Source organism: Phyllostomus discolor, chromosome 5 (assembly GCF_004126475.2).
Source record: "Phyllostomus discolor isolate MPI-MPIP mPhyDis1 chromosome 5, mPhyDis1.pri.v3, whole genome shotgun sequence".
Lineage (NCBI taxonomy): Eukaryota > Metazoa > Chordata > Mammalia > Chiroptera > Phyllostomidae > Phyllostomus > Phyllostomus discolor.
In genome coordinates, this window is record NC_040907.2 from 55237079 (window position 1) to 55254549 (window position 17471).

Consider the following 17471-nt stretch of genomic DNA (forward strand, 5'->3'; position numbering starts at 1 on the left):
TAAAGTTCTCTTTAAAAAAAAAAATTCAGCTATGTCACTGGAACCCAGTCTGTTGGAAAAGGGTTTCTGGTCTACAATGATCTGCAGCCTGCAGTGATCTGTAGTGATGACTTTGTCTCATTACTATCTACTTCTAAAAAAGAAGCCTTTTACGAGAAGAAAACTTCAGTCTTCAGACATAAAACTTCCTTTCCCTTCTCTTCAGTTCTGAAACATACACCATGCAAAGAAGTAGTGTGTTTGGTGGGGCTTCAGGCATTCCATGAACAAGACCATCTGCCAGAGGCCTTGGATGTTGTTTAAGACTTGAGTTCCTAGTGCTCTCTTACCTTGAACCTTTATGTTTGACAGCATAAGGTTGCTCCAAGCCTGGGGATGTATCCAGTTAGATCATAGAATAGCTTTCAGAAACAAGGATGGTGGTAAGATCTGCTAAACTAGCTTGTCTTGTTATAATGACCAAGCCTCTTAGCACAGTCTCCTCTAGTGGAAAAGATCGATAACTATGGACAATATGCAAAGGGAATTTGCTGGACTGGGTTACACTAGTTAATGGACCAGGATCGGCTTTAAGGAGCTTGACTTATGGAGTTCCATCAGTCTTCATCCTCACTACTCCTAAACTTTTCAGTCAGTGGTTTAGACCAAGGTCAAGAAGCCACAGCTTATCACATCAACAGATATAAGGAAATTGAAAGAGACAGTAAATAGTTGAAAACAAGAGTCTACAATATCTTGGAAGACAAAGCAATAGAACAGATCTAATGAGAATAAATATAACATCACACACAAAGAAACAATAGTAAAAGTATCACATGGTGAATATGTAGTTTAGGAGCATCTTGCATGTAACTGGAGAAGTTCTTTGTGAGTTAGACTATGAAGCAGCTGCCTTGCTACAAAATAAAGGGTATGATCATCTCTTACTGTTCTGAGATAACCAAACAAAATAGTACCAGTTATATCCTTTTATTTGTTTTAAAGATTTTATTTATTTTTAGAGAGAGGCTAAGGGAGGGGAAAAAGAGGGAGAGAAACATCAGTGTGTGGTTGCCTCTTACGTGCCCCCAAGGGGGACCTGGCTTGCAACCCAAGCATGTGCCCTGACTTGGAATCAAACTAATGACCCTTTGCTTCACAGTCCAGCACTCAATCCACTGAGCCACAACAGCCAGGGCCAGTTACATCCTTTTAAAGGGATAATCAACACTGGGACACTACATTTACAGTAGAGAGATCAAAATGGTGACTAGATTGGAAATCACATATTTGAGAACCAATTGAAGAAAGCAGGGACACTGGTCACAGAGAAAAAATTAGGATGAGTCCAATAGCTGTGTTTAAATATCTGAAGAACTATCATATGGCAAAGGGATTGGCCATGCTTTTGATGGGTCAACAGATGGAAATCAAGTGCAATAGTGGGTTTAGTTTATTTTGAGAAAGAGGTTTATAATGGTTAGATCTGCCCTAAGATAAATAAATGGATCTGGAGGCAGTGAGTTCCTCATCACTGCCCTAGCTGACTTAAAAATGATGCGCAGAAGAGATTCAATCATTGAAGAGTCTAAAGGTTCATTTCAACACTGACATTACGTTATTCTCAGAGCTTTACTTAGAAATGTCTTGGCTACTATGGAGAGCCTAGAATTTATATATATTATTTTTTAAAAAACCAAAGGCGACTGTCTACATATCTTATGAAATTATAATGTCAAAAGCATTAATGCTCTCAGTCAGGTTAGGTAGAATGTTCAAACAGCAAGGTTGTCAAAAACTCAAGAAAACTACTCTTCTATTTGTTATTCTCATCTTTCTCATTTTTCCCCTCATACTTTTCCATTTTCTAGCTATAGTTAATTATTTGTAACTATTTTTTAAAAGCCTTTCCTAGCAACTCTATTTAGTCCTCATGATTGCCAGACATTAAAATATTCTTCATTTTATAAAATGAAGAATACACACTTGGAAAAGTGTGTAAATCCACTTTATATAAAGGGAGTCATTTCATGTAAAGGGAATAATTTTAAGCTACAAGTTAAAAGAACTCTGCTATGAATCAGCATCATAGTGAAAAATTTAGAAAATCTTTTAACCATTAAATAAAAACCTTCTAAATATTTATTTCATGAATCTGTTTTCTGAAAAATGAGCATAAATTTAATGGACCAGCTTGCAACATAGAACTAGATCAAAAAAGTAAATTAAGCAGCCAGATGTTGCCATCAGAGGCCAAAAGAAAAAGCCACAGCAGGCTGAGAGGAATAGAAATTAAAATATGAGAAATCCTAGAATAGAAAGTTAAAATAAAGCCATATTCTATTTTAGGATTTTAAGCCTGTTGGATTTATTAAATGATTTAGATGGCCCCTCTTTTCCTCAGCTGATGTCTCCTGCATCGAGTAACAGCAGTGGGTCTCTCTCACCTTCCTCCTCTTCCGATTGCCTGGTGAGCAGAGGAGGACCTGGCCGAAGCCATGTGGCAGCTCTACGGAGTCGTTTTGAATTGGAATATGCTCTAAATGCAAGGTCTTATGCTGCCTGGTCCCAAAGGTAAGGATGATGATCTCAACAACAGTCTCACAGGCAAGGCAGATTCCAGAGTCTCATCAAGACAGTCACCCAATTTGATTGGTATCAATTAGTACCAGCCTTGTGGCAAGCTTCGAAAGAGGAGTGTTTGAGCCCATTTTTAAAATAATATTATGACCAAAATTAGAAATTTTATTATCTATTAGTTTAGGTTCTCTAAGTTTCGAGTAACAAAAACTAACTCTAGCTTAAGCAAAAATTGTCTAGCTATAGCCACAAAGGAAAACTATTGAAAGTATTCTGGGGTTATCTTATGTAATTGAAGGAAGAATTCCTCATATGCAGGAACTAAGAAACGGCTTTGCAGATCTGAATACCAAAAGGTCAGCATTCTAGAATTACTATATGACCCAGAAATTCCACTGCTAGGTATATACCCCAAAGAATTGAAAACAGGTACTCAGACAATACTTGTATTAAAAATGTATGCCAGCACTAGTCACAATAGCCAAAATGATGGAAACAACACAAACATCTTTCACTGGATAAATACATAAACAAAATGAGGAATCCACACAATAGGATATTATTCAGCTATATAAAGGAATGATGTGCTGATACATGCTACAACATGGGTGAACCCTAATAACGTGCTAAGTAAAAGAATGTGTCACATATTGTATGACCATATTTACATGAATATCCAGAAAAGGTGTTTTAGTCAGTTTGGGCTGATACAACAAAATACTGTGATGAGGAACCCGGCTCATGGGGTCCACGACATTGTGGATGAAACTCAACAAATTCACATGCGCTACCGAGTCCTGTGGAGGAAAAGGGACAGCAGGCTTCTCTTTCAAGAGGAGAAAAGCCTTGGCCCTTGCCTTGATAAGGTTTTACTGCTTTTCTGGGCACATTACATGATGGTCCTCATTTACTATGCACAGGTTCACTTTAGGTGGTTACCTTTTACAGAAAACAAAGGAAAGGATGCTACTAATCACATCACAGAAGAAGGATATTAGCAAATGCAAAGGGAAAAGTGGTTGAACTGCTTATACTCATCCTTGGAAGGTTTAGCACAGACTTTAGGAAGTTACAGTAAGCCCTTGCTGCCTCAATTCGGGGTGAGGGAGTTTCAGTAAAAGCAAGTCTCATAGCAGTTTAGGTACAATGCAGGCCTGATTCCCCATGGGAGAACCTATCCATGGGCATAGGTCCTGTGCATCTCCAAGTGGGAGCTGGGCCCACGCCACACAGAACTGTCTCCTACAATGCTGGATACTGGATGATTGAAATGATAGAAACCTATCTTCTCACTGTGGAGTTTAGCACCATCATGGTGACAGCATGGCTGAGGTCTGGTAGGACTTACAGATGGCCCCCTGCTCACTGTGCCATCACATGGCAGAAAGAGCACTGGCCTCTTTTCATATTTTGTAAGGTCACCAGTTCTATCAGATCAGGACTTTACTCTTCTGATTTCATTTAACCTTAATCATTTCTTTCAAGGTACTATGTCCATTGGAATCACGTAAGGGGTTAAGATTCAGCATATGAATTTCATGGGAGAGGGACATAGCTCAGTCCATAGCAACAGGCAAATCCATAAAAACAAATTAGATTGATGGTTGCAAGGGGCTAAGGAGAAAGGAGGGATTAGGGATAACTGCTTAGTAAGTACAAGCTTTTATTTGGGGTATGACAATATTTTAAAATTAGAAGTGGTGGTTGCAAAACATTGTAAATGCACTAAATGCCGCTGAATTGTTTGCTTTAACATGATGAATTTTGTTATGTGCTTCATTTAAATGAAAAAAAATGCCAAAAATTTTTGAACAAATGGGCAAGTCATAAAGAGAAAATATAGTTCAGCATTCTCCTGAAGTGAGCTCTGACGTTTACATGCCCCAGTTTGCCACAGACAGCTCTTTGCCTCTCCGTTTAATTGCACAGTTTCAAGAAGGGATATGCCAGTCATCTATTGCCATAATACCTCTATGTAAAACCCATGCCAAAACTCAAGGATATATGAGCATAATGATTTGTTTCTTTCTCATGTGCTTGTGGGTGGTTTTAGGTAGGCTTGCCTGTGAGCAAAAGGTCGTATCCAGGTCTTCCCCAGGTGCCTCTCCTCCTCTCTTGACTAAAACACATACCTGACGCATGTTCTTCTCATGGACAAACATGGGAAACCCAAGAGGACAAGCCCGACTTCACATGCACATTTAAAGCTTTTGTTCAGTTTGCATCCTATGACATTCCATTGGCAAGTCACATAGCTGAGTCCAACATCAACAGAGAGAGAAAATTCCTTATACTCAACCTCTAGTGGGAAGAACTACAAAGTCATATGGCAAAGGGAAGAGATACAAAAAGCATAAATTAGGAATAAATGCAGTCTGCCACAAGAGAGAATGTAATTGGCTTTTGTTTTTTGTTTTTTGGATCACATGGACACCGCTGATCTAAGCAAATGTGGTTGATGTGGAGGTAGGGTCATATTTTATGAATATAAACTTGACAGCCAAGAACTCCTGTTCTGGATGGGGAGCAAAAAAGGCAACCACTGTGAGACCAGTAGATACCCTAGAAAGTGTGCATGACAACCCATAAAAAATCAGAAAAGACCGGTTTAAAAATCTCTGTCCTTCCACATGAGCTCCAGAGTATTTATACATGAGCTGTTGTTACCCATGTGCACTCCCCATGCCATCATCAGAGTAAAACCCTTTATCTTTAATGTGGAGAAAGATTATCTGGAGTTAGCAAGGATCTGATACCATCTACAAACTGCTAATGTTGCTTTCTTCACCATAATTGTTATTCCTGGTCTAACAGAAGATTTGTAGCTACAGTTTTGAAAAGACAAGAATCTGAATCATGAAGCCTTTAATCTAGGAATGTCATAAAATTAAGCATCAGCAAATTTGATTGATAGCCAGGTAAACTGGACACAATCCTTTATTGGATTCCTGTCTCTCACATAATTTCATAAGGGGCTCACAGGCCAAGATTAGATTAGCTTCGGTCACAATATCGTCTTCTAGTTCCATCTGATCTTCTTACTCTTTGCTTGTGGCTTTAAAATTAATTCTCTGTACAGTCTGGTTTTGATATTTTCAAAGCACAGTCACCTGTCTGCTTGAGGCAAAGGTTAAGAGGATGAGCTGTGGAGTCAGACAGATCTGAGGTTCAGCCTTGACCTTGCCATTTACCAGCTCATTGACCTTGGGTAAGTTACCTCTCAGCTCTTAGGATTGTTATTGGGAGAGTCAGTATTGTCACAGGAGTCTGTGATTGATTGAAAGATGCCAGCGGACCAAAGCAAAGGATAGGAACTTCTGTAATGTAGGTAAATCATACAACTTACAGTACATAGACAGCAATACAGCATGGGAGGCACAGTGGCTCTCCCAGTCAGGTGAGTAAGGGGTGGAGGGAACACAGCTTCTCTGGCCTTCAGGAACCCAGAGAGGTATACTGCTCTCATAAAACTGCTTGAAAGGGGTAGGAAAAACCGGTTAGGTTTTTTGCGATGCAGCATTTGTTAGCCTCATAAGGTATTTTATATCCTTCTGTTTCTTCATGACTCTCTATGACTCTCTATGAAACTCTAATATTAAAGTGTTTATCTACTTGATTCAAATTTCCCTTAACAACCTAGTACACCTTGAGTTTTTTCTGTGAGGATGCATTGAAGGTTGGTTCACTAGTTGCACCATCCTTCTAGCAAGCTCAGCAGCCTTTAGACTCTTGAAATTAATTCCAGAATAGGTAAAGCATTCAGATAAAGTGTAAGATTCACCAAGATAAGAATATCTGTTTAATCCATAACTGCATCCCTAGTATCTAGCAGTGCAATTGGCATAAAGCCAATATGTAATAAATGTAAGGTTAATAAAGAATTGGATAGAATGTCTTCATACATTATGATTATTATTAATTTGTACCATAATCAGTGAACAAGCTTGAATTATTTTCTCTATTTGTTCCATTTAAGTAACTATCACTACTGAGCATATACTGCATTCTGGATATTACTTTAAACACTTTGAATTGTCAACTAAGTAATCCTTAAGGAGTAAGTATTCTAGTTTGTTTGTTTTTTTTAATTTTATTTACTTATTTTTTAGAGAGGAGAAGGGAGGAAGAAAGAGAGGAAGAGAAACATCAATGTGTGGTTGCCTCTCATGCGCATCCTACTGGGGGCCTGGCCTACAACCCAGGCATGTGCCCTGACTAGGAATCAAACCAGTGACCCTTTGGTTCACAGGCCAGCACTCAATCCGCTAAGCCACACCAGCCAGGGCTAAGCATGCCTATAGGTGAGGAAACTGAGGCTCAGGAAGGGTGAGCAACTTTCCTAAGTTTGTGGAGGCAGAGTGGGAATTCTCACCCAGGACTCTCCTATGCTTTCAGAATTTCCCTGGCACAGAAGGTGACACTTTTCAGAAGCTTGATCTATCTCACCAGTATTTATACATGTATCTGCTATACTTCTTCCAGTTTCTTTTGGAAGTAGGTCAGAGAAGCAGCTACTCCTCCCAAGCCCTTTTCAGCTTGTGTATATGAAAAACAGAGCAACTGAGACCAGAGATCAATGTGTTCTTAAAGTCAAAGAGCCTAAGGATGCAGGAACTGATGGACTAACTCCAACAAGGCCATGAGTTTAAGAACCTGGAAGACAGTAGCTCTCAGCTTTGGCTACATGTTAGAATCCTCTGGGGAGCTTTTATAAGCACCAATGCCCAAACCAATTAAATCAAAATCCATGGGGATGACACCCAGGCACCAGGATCTTTTCAACTTCCCAAGTGATTCCAATATACACCCAAGTATGAGATGCATGCTAGAAAAGAATGCTACACTGTGAAACTGCCAGTCACTCTGTGGGAGGGGGATGCAATTGATAGAATAAATAGAAGAAGAAAATGAGAGCATAGGTGAGACAGCAGCTGTGGCCAAAGGAGAATATTGTGAAGGTTGATTTCCTGTGTGGTCCCTCCCAAAAACCCTTGCAATGTACCAATAACCTCTGAGCTAAGAAGCATCCACACTGCTTATTAAAATCACACAAGGTATAATTTTTAGCCTGGCATCATGCTTTTAAAAAAATGAGTACATCATTTGGCCTGGAGTTCTGACTAATGAATATTACCAATTATGGGCCTCAGAGCCCTCAACAAATGTCTTTAAAATAGTACATTTATATTTTCTAACTTTGATTACGAAGTTTAGAGCTTATCATTTTGTAATGCTTGATTTGAAGGGGTTCTGGGGTTTTGGTTTTTGCTTGTATATTTGTTTTTAACAATTATTTTCTTTCATAAAATAAATGTCAAAGTGGAACATTGTGTCAGATATTTTTTCCACAGGTAATAGGCATTCACTAATTCCTACTGAAACCACAAACTGAGGAAATCTGAGATTGAAGAAGGCATGCTTTAAGTTCTGCCTCTTTAAAATATCTTGTCTCTGAATATATTTGGAAAACTAAGCATGTAGTACTTGCTCCTCCCAAAAGGCCTGAAATCTCCCATCTTGTACATGGATTACATCATGTAAATTTAGAAATGACAAGGTGATACACCTTTCAGATGTGAAAACCAATTAGTGTTTGTGTGGGGCTGGGCTTTAAGAATACATTGGTATGACCTAGTTAGCTGTCCAGGAGAAGAAAAGCAGAGGTGCAGAGATTGGAACTAATTTTTTACATTACAAAAGGGCCCATCAAAGGGTTCCTTTAAATAGAAACTTTGCCCAGTGCACTTAAAACACAATTCAACTTACGAAAGTTGAATATGTTATAAAATTTTAATTTACACAGTTTTTCTGGAATGCAACAAATGTGTAAGATAATAGCACCATGAAACTGATGTTCCTAGAAGGAATAATAATAATAAAAAAGACAATCATGAGAAGATCTGGTCCATTTGCTGTTGTGGAGCAAGATGTTTATCAAGTAAAACCAGTAGTGTTGCCTCCTTATCACTAAAGGTCAGATACTCCCTTTTTGAATGCCACCTTTCCTGTGTGATTTCTTGTACAGAAACTTCCCTTGCACTCCTTAAATGTTTTCTTTTCTTTCAAATCCTCCTTCATCTCAAATTCATTCCTTATGAGCTCACCACAATCAACAGTTTCAGCACTGTGTTCATGATCACTTTAAACTCCTCCCACCTCGCTTCTCTCTTCTTCATTAGTTTTTTTGTGGTTATTGTTGTTTTGTTTCATTTTTTTAATCCTCATCCAACGATATGTTTTCTTCCATTGATGGGAGAGTGAGAGAGAGAGAGGTAGAGAGAAGTGAGAGAAACATCAATTGGTTGACTCTCATAGGCACCCTTCATGGGGTTTGAACCCACAACCTAGGTGTGTTCCCTGACTGGGAATCAAACCCACAATCTTCTGGTGTATGAGACAACACCCCAACCAACTGAGCCACCTGGCCAGGGCTTCATGAGTTTTCTTGTGATTTCATACAATCCATGACTTCATCTCTCTTTCTCTCTCTCTCTCTCTCTTTCCCCTCTCCCTCCCTCCCGCCCTCTTCCCCAAACACACATATATACATTCATGCACACACCATTATCCCCCCAGATAGGCCCGACCTTGACTGATCTGCTTCCTTTGTAAAGTCTCTAACTTCTCTCACCATCCAGCTCCCCCATGCCCTAATCCACTTACCCCACTACTGCCAGCATGTTTTATTTCTACAAAACTAAAGTACTTCATTACCCTACTTTAAAATAGTCAATAATTCTCCATTGCCTGGAATCCAAAATTGCCAATGATACATGTTTTGAGTTTTAACTTTCACTGAACATCTTTAAGTTCAATTGGTGCTAGACAGAGAGTGATACTATCACTTCTCAAATGTATTCTAAGATTTGGGGAATTGTGTGAGGCATTTTTTTGGTAGACCCAATGACAAGGGAGGTGCTAATGATGTTTAATTACCCAGAGGACAAAGTATTAAACTTCTACAATGTTTTGGACAATCCTACAAAATAAAGAACGGTCCTGCACAAAACAGTAATAGAATCTCTGGTAATATATTGTGCACTATGGATAAACTAAAAGTTCTGCTATTTCCAATACACACCCTATGTTTGATCTACTGTCAACCTATTCCTGTACTCTAATTTTTAACTTCATCCCCACTTGATCTTGTCAAAACATTAATCAACCTTCAGTAATATCTCAGTTAGCTTAATCACTGTATCATGAGGGAGCTACCCCAACCCCACCCAGGCCTTACCAAGGGCCACAGCTCTTTGTACCACTTTATGCACTTACATAACTTTATCTTATAATTATTTATTTTTTATTTCCTCTTTAGCTCATAAATAATTTAAGGACAGAAATGTTTTCTCTTTCTTTTTATTCAAATGCTGACAATATCTCATTTCTAATTTAACTGTATGTGATATTAAACATTTTTACATATGCTAAATTAGGGGACTCATTAGTAGGCCTATGAAAGTTTTTGGCCCTTACATTTCTGTCAATTCCAAATATCTTTTTGTCCAAAAACAATGAACCACCAGCTAATTCAAGCTTCTTTCTGCCCCACTTCCTCACCAATAGAGCACTAAATGTTCTCCTGTTTCTTTTTAATAAAGAAAAGCATAGAATGTAGGTACCTGAAATGTGTGAGAAGAGAAATGACTGACACATTCATTCCCTATGTGTTTAGAGGAGATATTGCTCTGATTTGAGATAGTTGAGAAAAGTTTCATTGAAGAGACAGATGATGGAGATGTCATTCAGATATAGAGAATGGGATGAACAAACATGAAATAATGATCATGAACATTTCTTCCTTCCTCCTTAAAAATAGTAAATGTGCTTTTTCCAGCTGATCTGTAATAGTAGGTTTTCATACATCAAGTGTCTCCCTTTAGATAGTTCTGTTTTCAGTTTCTCTATTCTGCTGCATTAGGATTTGTTTATCCCTGTGTCAATAGTGCTTAATTTAAATTGCAATAGTGTTATTAAAAGTCCTCATATCAGGGGAGTGAAGGGGGAGAAATGGGACAACTCTAATAGCAAAACCAATAAAATATATTTAAAAATAAATAAATATCCTCATATCTAGTAGGCCATCTCTCTTCTTGCCTGTTCTTGACCTTTCTTGTTTTTTTATTCTTCCATATAAATTTTATACTCAGCTTGCATTTTCCACAAAAAAAGATTTTGATTATAGATATCTTTTTCATTCTTTTAAGTTTATTTTATTGATCATGCTCTTACTGCTGTCCCATTTATTTCTCCCCTTTATTCCTCTCCACCCTGGATCCCCGCTTCCAACAGCATTCCCCTCCCCTTAGTTCATGCCCATGAATTGTACATCTAAGTTCTTTGGCTCTTCCATTTCCTCTGCTATTCTTAACCTCCCCCTGTCTAGTTTGTACTTTCCATTTACGCTACTTATTCCCTGTACCTCCCCCACCTCTTCCCCACTGATAACCTTCTATGTGATCTCCAGTTCTGTGATTCTGTTCCTGTTCTAGTTGTTTGCTTTGTTTTTGTTTTTGTTTTTTAGGCTCAGTTGTTGACAGTTGTGAGTTTGTTGTCATTTTACTGTTTGTATTTTTTATCTTCTTTTTCTTAGATAAGTCTCTTTAACATTTTATATAATAAGGGCTTATTGATGATGAACTCCTTTAACTTGACCTTATCTGGGAAGCACTTTATTTGCCCTTCCATTCTAAATTATAGCTTTTCTGGTAGAGTAATCTTGGATGTAGGTCCTTGCCTTACACAACTTTGATTACTTCTTCCCAACCCCTTCTTGCCTATAAGGTTTCTTTTGAGAAATCAGCTGAGAGTCTTATGGGAAATCCTTTGTAGGTAACTCTCTCCTTTTCTCTTGCTGCTTTTAAGATTTTGTTCTTATCCTTAATCTTGGGTAATGTCATTATGATGTGCCTTGGTGTTTACTTCCTTGAGTTCAACTTCTTTGGGACTCTCTTAGTTTCCTGGACTCCCTGGAGGTCTATTTCCTTTGCCAGCCTGGGGAAGTTTTCCTTCATTATTTTTTCAAAAAGTTTTCAATTTCTCACTCTTCCTGTTCTCCTTCTGGCACCCCTCTGATTCAGATGTTGGAATGCTTAAAGTTGTCCTGGAGATTCTTCAGTCTCTCCTAATTTTTTTGAATTTTGTTTTTTTCATTCTGTTCTAGTTGAATGTTTATTTTTTCCTTCTGTTCCAAATTGTTAATTTGAGTCCTGGTTTCCTTCATTTCACTGTTGGTTTCCTATACATTTTTCTTCATTTCACTTTGTATAACCTTCACTGTTTCCTCTATTTTGAAGCCATACTCAACCATTTCTGTGAGCATCTTGATTACCACTGTTTGAAACTCTCCATCTGATAGCTTAGCTATCTCTTCCTCACTTATTTCTATGTTTGGAGCTTTTATCTATTCTTTCATTTGAGCCATATGTCTTTGTCTCAGTGCACCTGTTATGTTGAAGGGGAAGAGCTACAGGTATTCAGGGGGCAGGCAACCCTCTTCAATGTGTATGTAGAGGAGGGGTCAGAGAGAGAACAATGACAGATCTCAGCTGGCTTTCAGTCACTTCCCCCACCAGTCCCAAGAAAATTTGGCCCTTCTGATGCTGATTCCCTGGTGGATGGGTCTGTGTACATTCTAAGACCCTGTAGGTCTCTCCAATGAACTTTCCTGTGAGCCTGGGAGTTTCTCCCACCACCACAACCCCCACAGGTTTCTACAGCCAGAGGTTCTGAGGCTTTTTTTTCCCCATACTGGAACCCTGGGTTGTACAGTCTGTCTCACTCCCCAGTTGTTCTTCTCAGTTTACCCACATATGGGACTGCCAGCCACCTCCTTGCCCACCAAGTCCTCCAGCCACTGCCTTGCCATGTGTCCTCTCTGCCTTGACTGTCTATCTCTGTCCCTCCTACCAGTCTAGATGAATGTTTCTTCTTAAACTCCTTGGTTGTCAGATTCCCATACAGTTCGATTTTCTGGCAGTTCTGGTTTATTGTTTGTTTTGTTTTTAAATTTGTTGTTGTCCTTCTTTTGGTTGTGCAAGAAAGTAAAGTGTATCTACCTATGCCTCTATGTTGGCTCAAAGTCCAATCCTGATTACAGATATTTTAAAACTATAGATCAATATAGCAAGATCTAGCATCTTTATGATATTGAGTCTCCCTTTGAGTGAGCATAGTACATTTTGGCACTTATTTAGGTGGTCTTTAGTATCTTTTAGTTAGATTTTATAATCTTCTCTGTGACACATTTTATGATGTTGCTTGTTACATTCATTGTGATTGCTGAAATAATTTGAATTCATTGTTACTATATTATTTTATTATGTGTCATGATTTTTCTCACCCTATCCTTTCTTGTTTGTATTCCTTTAGATTATTTGAATATACACTCTATTTTTTATTCTTTAGAGGATATCCTGGAAAGTTTAACACATTATTTAACACTTCAACATTTAGTACATTTGTTTTATTCCCAAACAGAAGAGAGCTCTTAAGAGCATTTTAGTTTCAAATCATTTCTTCCTGAATTATACATTTCTGTACCTACTTTAATCATGATTTTAATCCCACATTTTAGATATTATTAACTTCTTTTAGACAGCTATTATTTATTTAGATTTGCCCATATTTAATATTTCATTGATAATTATATGCATACTTACATTTCACACCTTCCTCCTAGATCATTCTCATTTTCTTCAAATGTATCTGTAAATATTTCATTACCAAAACTGTCTAAAATAAACATCTGAAACATATTTTTGCTCCTTCCATTTTTAGTTATATTTTATTGATTGTGCTATTACAGTTGTCCCAATTTTTCCCCTTTGCACCCTTCCACCATGTACCCCAAACTCCCTCAAGCAATTCCCCACACTGTTGTTCATGTCCATGGACCATGTGTATAAGTTATTTGCCCACTCCGTTTCCTATACTGTACTTTACATCCCCATGGCTATTCTGTAACTACCAATTTATATTTCTTAAGCCCCTCACCTCTTCACCCATTTCCCCAGACTCCTTTCCCATCTGGAACTATAAAAATACTTTCTGGATCCATGACTCTGTCTCTGTTCTTCTTGTTTGTTCAGTTTGTTTTTTAGATTTAATTGTTAATAGATATGTATTTATTGTCATTTTTTGTTCATAATTTTGATCCACCTCTTTTTCTTAAATAAGTCCCTTTAACATTTCATATAATAATGATTTGGTGATGATGAACTCCTTTAGTTTTTTCTTGTCTGAGAAGCTCTGTATATTCCCTTAGATTCTAAATAATAGTTTTACTGGGTAGAGCAATCTTATCTGAAGGTCCCTGCTTTTCATGACTTTGAGTGCTCCTTGCCAGTCCCCTCTAGCCTGCATTCCTTTTGAGAAATCAGCTGACAGTCTTATAGGAACTCCCTTGCAGGTAACTTACTGCTTTTCTCTAGCTGCTTTTAAAATTCTCTATTTATCTTTAACTTTTGGCATTTTAATTATCATGTGTCTTGGAGTGTGTCTTTTTGCATCTATTTTCTTTCTACTGTGTGCTTCCTGGACTTACATATCTATTTCCTTCACCAAATTAGGGAAGTTTTCTTTCTTTCTCTTTTTAAGATTTTATTTTATTTTTAGACAGAGGGGAAGGGAGGGAGAAAGAGGCAGAGAAACATTAATGCATGGTAGCCTTTTGTATACCCCCTACTGGGGACCTGGCCTGCAGCGCAGGCATATGTCCTGACTGGGAATTGAACCAGCAACCCTGTGGTTCACAGGCCAGTGCTCATTCCACTGAGCCACACCAGTCAGAGCTGAGAAGTTTTCTTTCATTACTTCTTTCAAATAGATTTCCAATTTTTTGGTCTTTCTCTTCTCCTTATGGCACCCCTATGATGCAAGTGTTGGAATGCTTGAAGTTGTCCCAGAGACTGCTTACACAATCCTCATTTTGGGGGGATTCTTTTTTCTTCTTGCTCTGATTGCTTTTTTTTTTTTTTTTTTTTTGCCTCCTCATGTTCCAAATCACTGATTTGATTCTCGGCTTCATCCACTCTACTGTTGTTTCCCTATAAATTGTTCTTTATTTCAGTTAGTGTAGCCTTCATTTCTGACTAGATCTTCTTTATGCTGTTAGTCATCCTTATAACCAATGTTCTGAACTCTGCATTTCTATTAGGTTGCTCATCTCTATTTTGTTTAGTTCTTTTTCTTGAGTTTTGATCTGTTCTTTCATTTGGGCCATGTTTCCTTGCTCATTTGGACAACATCCCTGTGTTTGTTTCTGTGTATTAGGTACAGCTGTTTTGACTCCATATCTTGGTAGTGTGGCCTAATGTGTTAGGTGTCCTGTAGGGTCCAGTGGCACAGCCTCCTCTATCATCTAAGTTGGGTACTCGAGATGCACCCTTCATATGAGCTGAGTAGACCCTCCTATTATAGTTAAACTTTGGTTGCTGCTGGCAGATTAATGGGAGAGATTTACCCAGGCCAGTCAGCTGCAAGGATTGGCTGTCCACCGACCACCAACCTCCACCCTCCATGGAGAATCAGCTGTGCAAGGGCACGGTAGTGGTGCTCTGACATAGTCTGTAGCTGTCCACTGAGTTATCAGGCTCTGGGATTACCTGGATGGTGCAGGCTAAGGTCAGCCCCAACCTGTATTTTGACTGGGGCTACCCTGCATAAGTTATAAAGCAATATGCAGATGGCTGTTACTTGTATTGGGCTTGGAGTTTCCTAGGCAAAGCCAAGCTGTGAACCTAGGCTGGCTGCTGCTAGTGCTGGACCTAGGGCCACTTAGCAAGTGGTATGGAGGCTAAGGAAGGGTCATTGAGGCCAGCTGTAGCTTATTTGTTAGGATTTAGGAATTTGTGAATCATGATCCAAGACCAGCCATTCACATGGAAAAGTTACTGTTCACAGCCTGGGTGGGCCCATAAAATGGGTGGGATGGAGCCTCAGGGCATCTTCAGGGTAGAGCAAACATTGTTACCCCCATTGACAGAGATGCAGATATGGCACCTGCCTTCTAGTTCTGTGGCTGTGTGGAAGGAGGGCTGATAAAAGGGACAGTGGCCTCTGGCTACCTTTCTGTCTGGGAGGAAACTGTCCCTCAAGCTCTTGCCTTAATACCAGACACTTCAGTTCCTCCCTGTATGCCACTGGTGCCTTTCAGTCTATTATCCCAATGGTGCTGGACCTCAGAGTGAGTGAGTCTGAGTAGGTGAGTACATGTGTGGGTTCTTCAAGGGGAACTACTTGGGACTGCAGAAGTTTCTTCCACTGACTCAATGCCTGCTGGTTTTGCAGCCAGAAGTTTTGGGGACTTATCTTCCTGGCACTGGAACTCTGCGATGTGGGGCCTGATGTGGGGCTGGGACTCCTTGCTCCTGAGATATACCTCCCAAATTTTTACCTACCATACATAGATGTGGGACCAGCCCATTCTGTATCTCTACATCTCCTACCCATCTAGATTGATGTGGTTTCTTTAATTCTGTAGTTGTTGGACTTCCATTCAACTTGGTTTCTGATGGTTCTGAGTCATGGTTGTTTTATAGTTTAGTTGTAATTTTGATGTAATTGGTCAAGAAGCTAACCTGTGTTTACCTATACCTCCATCTGGACCAGAAGTCTCTTTCCTCCTTTATTGAAAGATATGTTAGTGATATGGATTTTGAGGTGTTTAATTACTTCCCTTCTGCATGTTCAAGATGCATTCCACATGTTTCTGACTTCCTGCTGTTAAAACTTATTCTATGAATCTCATTATAATTTCTTTTATTTTCAATCTACCCTTTCTAACTACTGTTAGAACCTATTTTTTTTTGTATTCTGTAATTTAACTATGTTGTACCTAATTATAGATTTACTTTTCTTGCTTTGAATTTGTTGGGTGTGTAGAATCTGAGACTTGGCACCTTTCATAAATTCTGAATAATATTCAGCCACCGCCTTTTCTAATATATTTTTACCTCATGTTCTTTATTACCTATTTCTGGATCTCTAGAAGTACTTTGTATTTTTCCACTGTATTTTTCAAATTTCTCAATATTTTCTTTTCTTTTTTATTTATTTCCTATCCTATACTTTCTCTATGCTGCTTTCTGACTGTTTCTTCAAATCTATGTTCCAGTTCATATATGATCTCAGTAGCTAGATCTCATATGTTGTTCTGTTCATTGGAGTTCTATTTCAATTCACTTCTTATTTCTATTTCATTTGTAGAAGTTTAATTTTTTTCAACTTGACTGGACAGATTTGAAAATCTTTTTTTCCTTCCACATGATCTTAAATGCTTATTTTTATTCAAATATACTTATTTTATATTCTATATTTTAATATCTGAGATTTCTAATATCTGCAGTTTTTATAAATCTAATTGTATAGTTTGTTGCTTCTGATAATTCTTGCTTCTTGTTTCATTATGTATTTAGATATTTTTGTTTGTACTTTGAGCTCATATTGTTTAGAAATATATTTCTGGCATTTTTTTTTCCTTTATTTGGTGACTCCATAAATTTGTTTTTTCTTTTAATGATTATCTAGGGAAGCTAACCCCTTAAGACCACTTTAAAAACTCACCTTGGAGTTTTTGGAGTTTATCACACATCTAATGATATTTTTCTTCTAAAACTTACATGTGTGTGGCTTCATGGATGAGACTTCTCAGGGTAAATATTTTATTTCTTATTTATCTCACCTTATTTGGAGCCAGGCATGAAATAGGGCACTTATCGTCTGCATCTCCATGTTTAGAGTGGATTTATTCTTTCCTACTTTGCCCTGGGGTTGTGCTTTGAGGATTCTAGCTTCATATCAGTACTTCTTATCTGACCTCCCACTTTACTTGGGTCCATGTTGTATTTCCCTACTGTGGTCCAATAAAATCCAAGCTTTAAACCAACAAGAATCAGTATGAGAGCATCTTC

General features: G+C 38.3%; 1 protein-coding gene across 1 annotated transcript in view; it reads left to right on the top strand.

Moving 5' to 3' along the window:
• The window catches only part of LOC114496618 (serine/threonine-protein kinase TNNI3K), a 279002-nt gene that overhangs the window by 222048 nt on the left and 39483 nt on the right, over window positions 1–17471 (top strand). The window contains exon 23 of the mRNA XM_028512225.2: window positions 2384–2553. Within this exon, the coding sequence (XP_028368026.1) occupies window positions 2384–2553 (170 nt within the window). The remainder of the gene's footprint in view (window positions 1–2383; window positions 2554–17471) is intronic.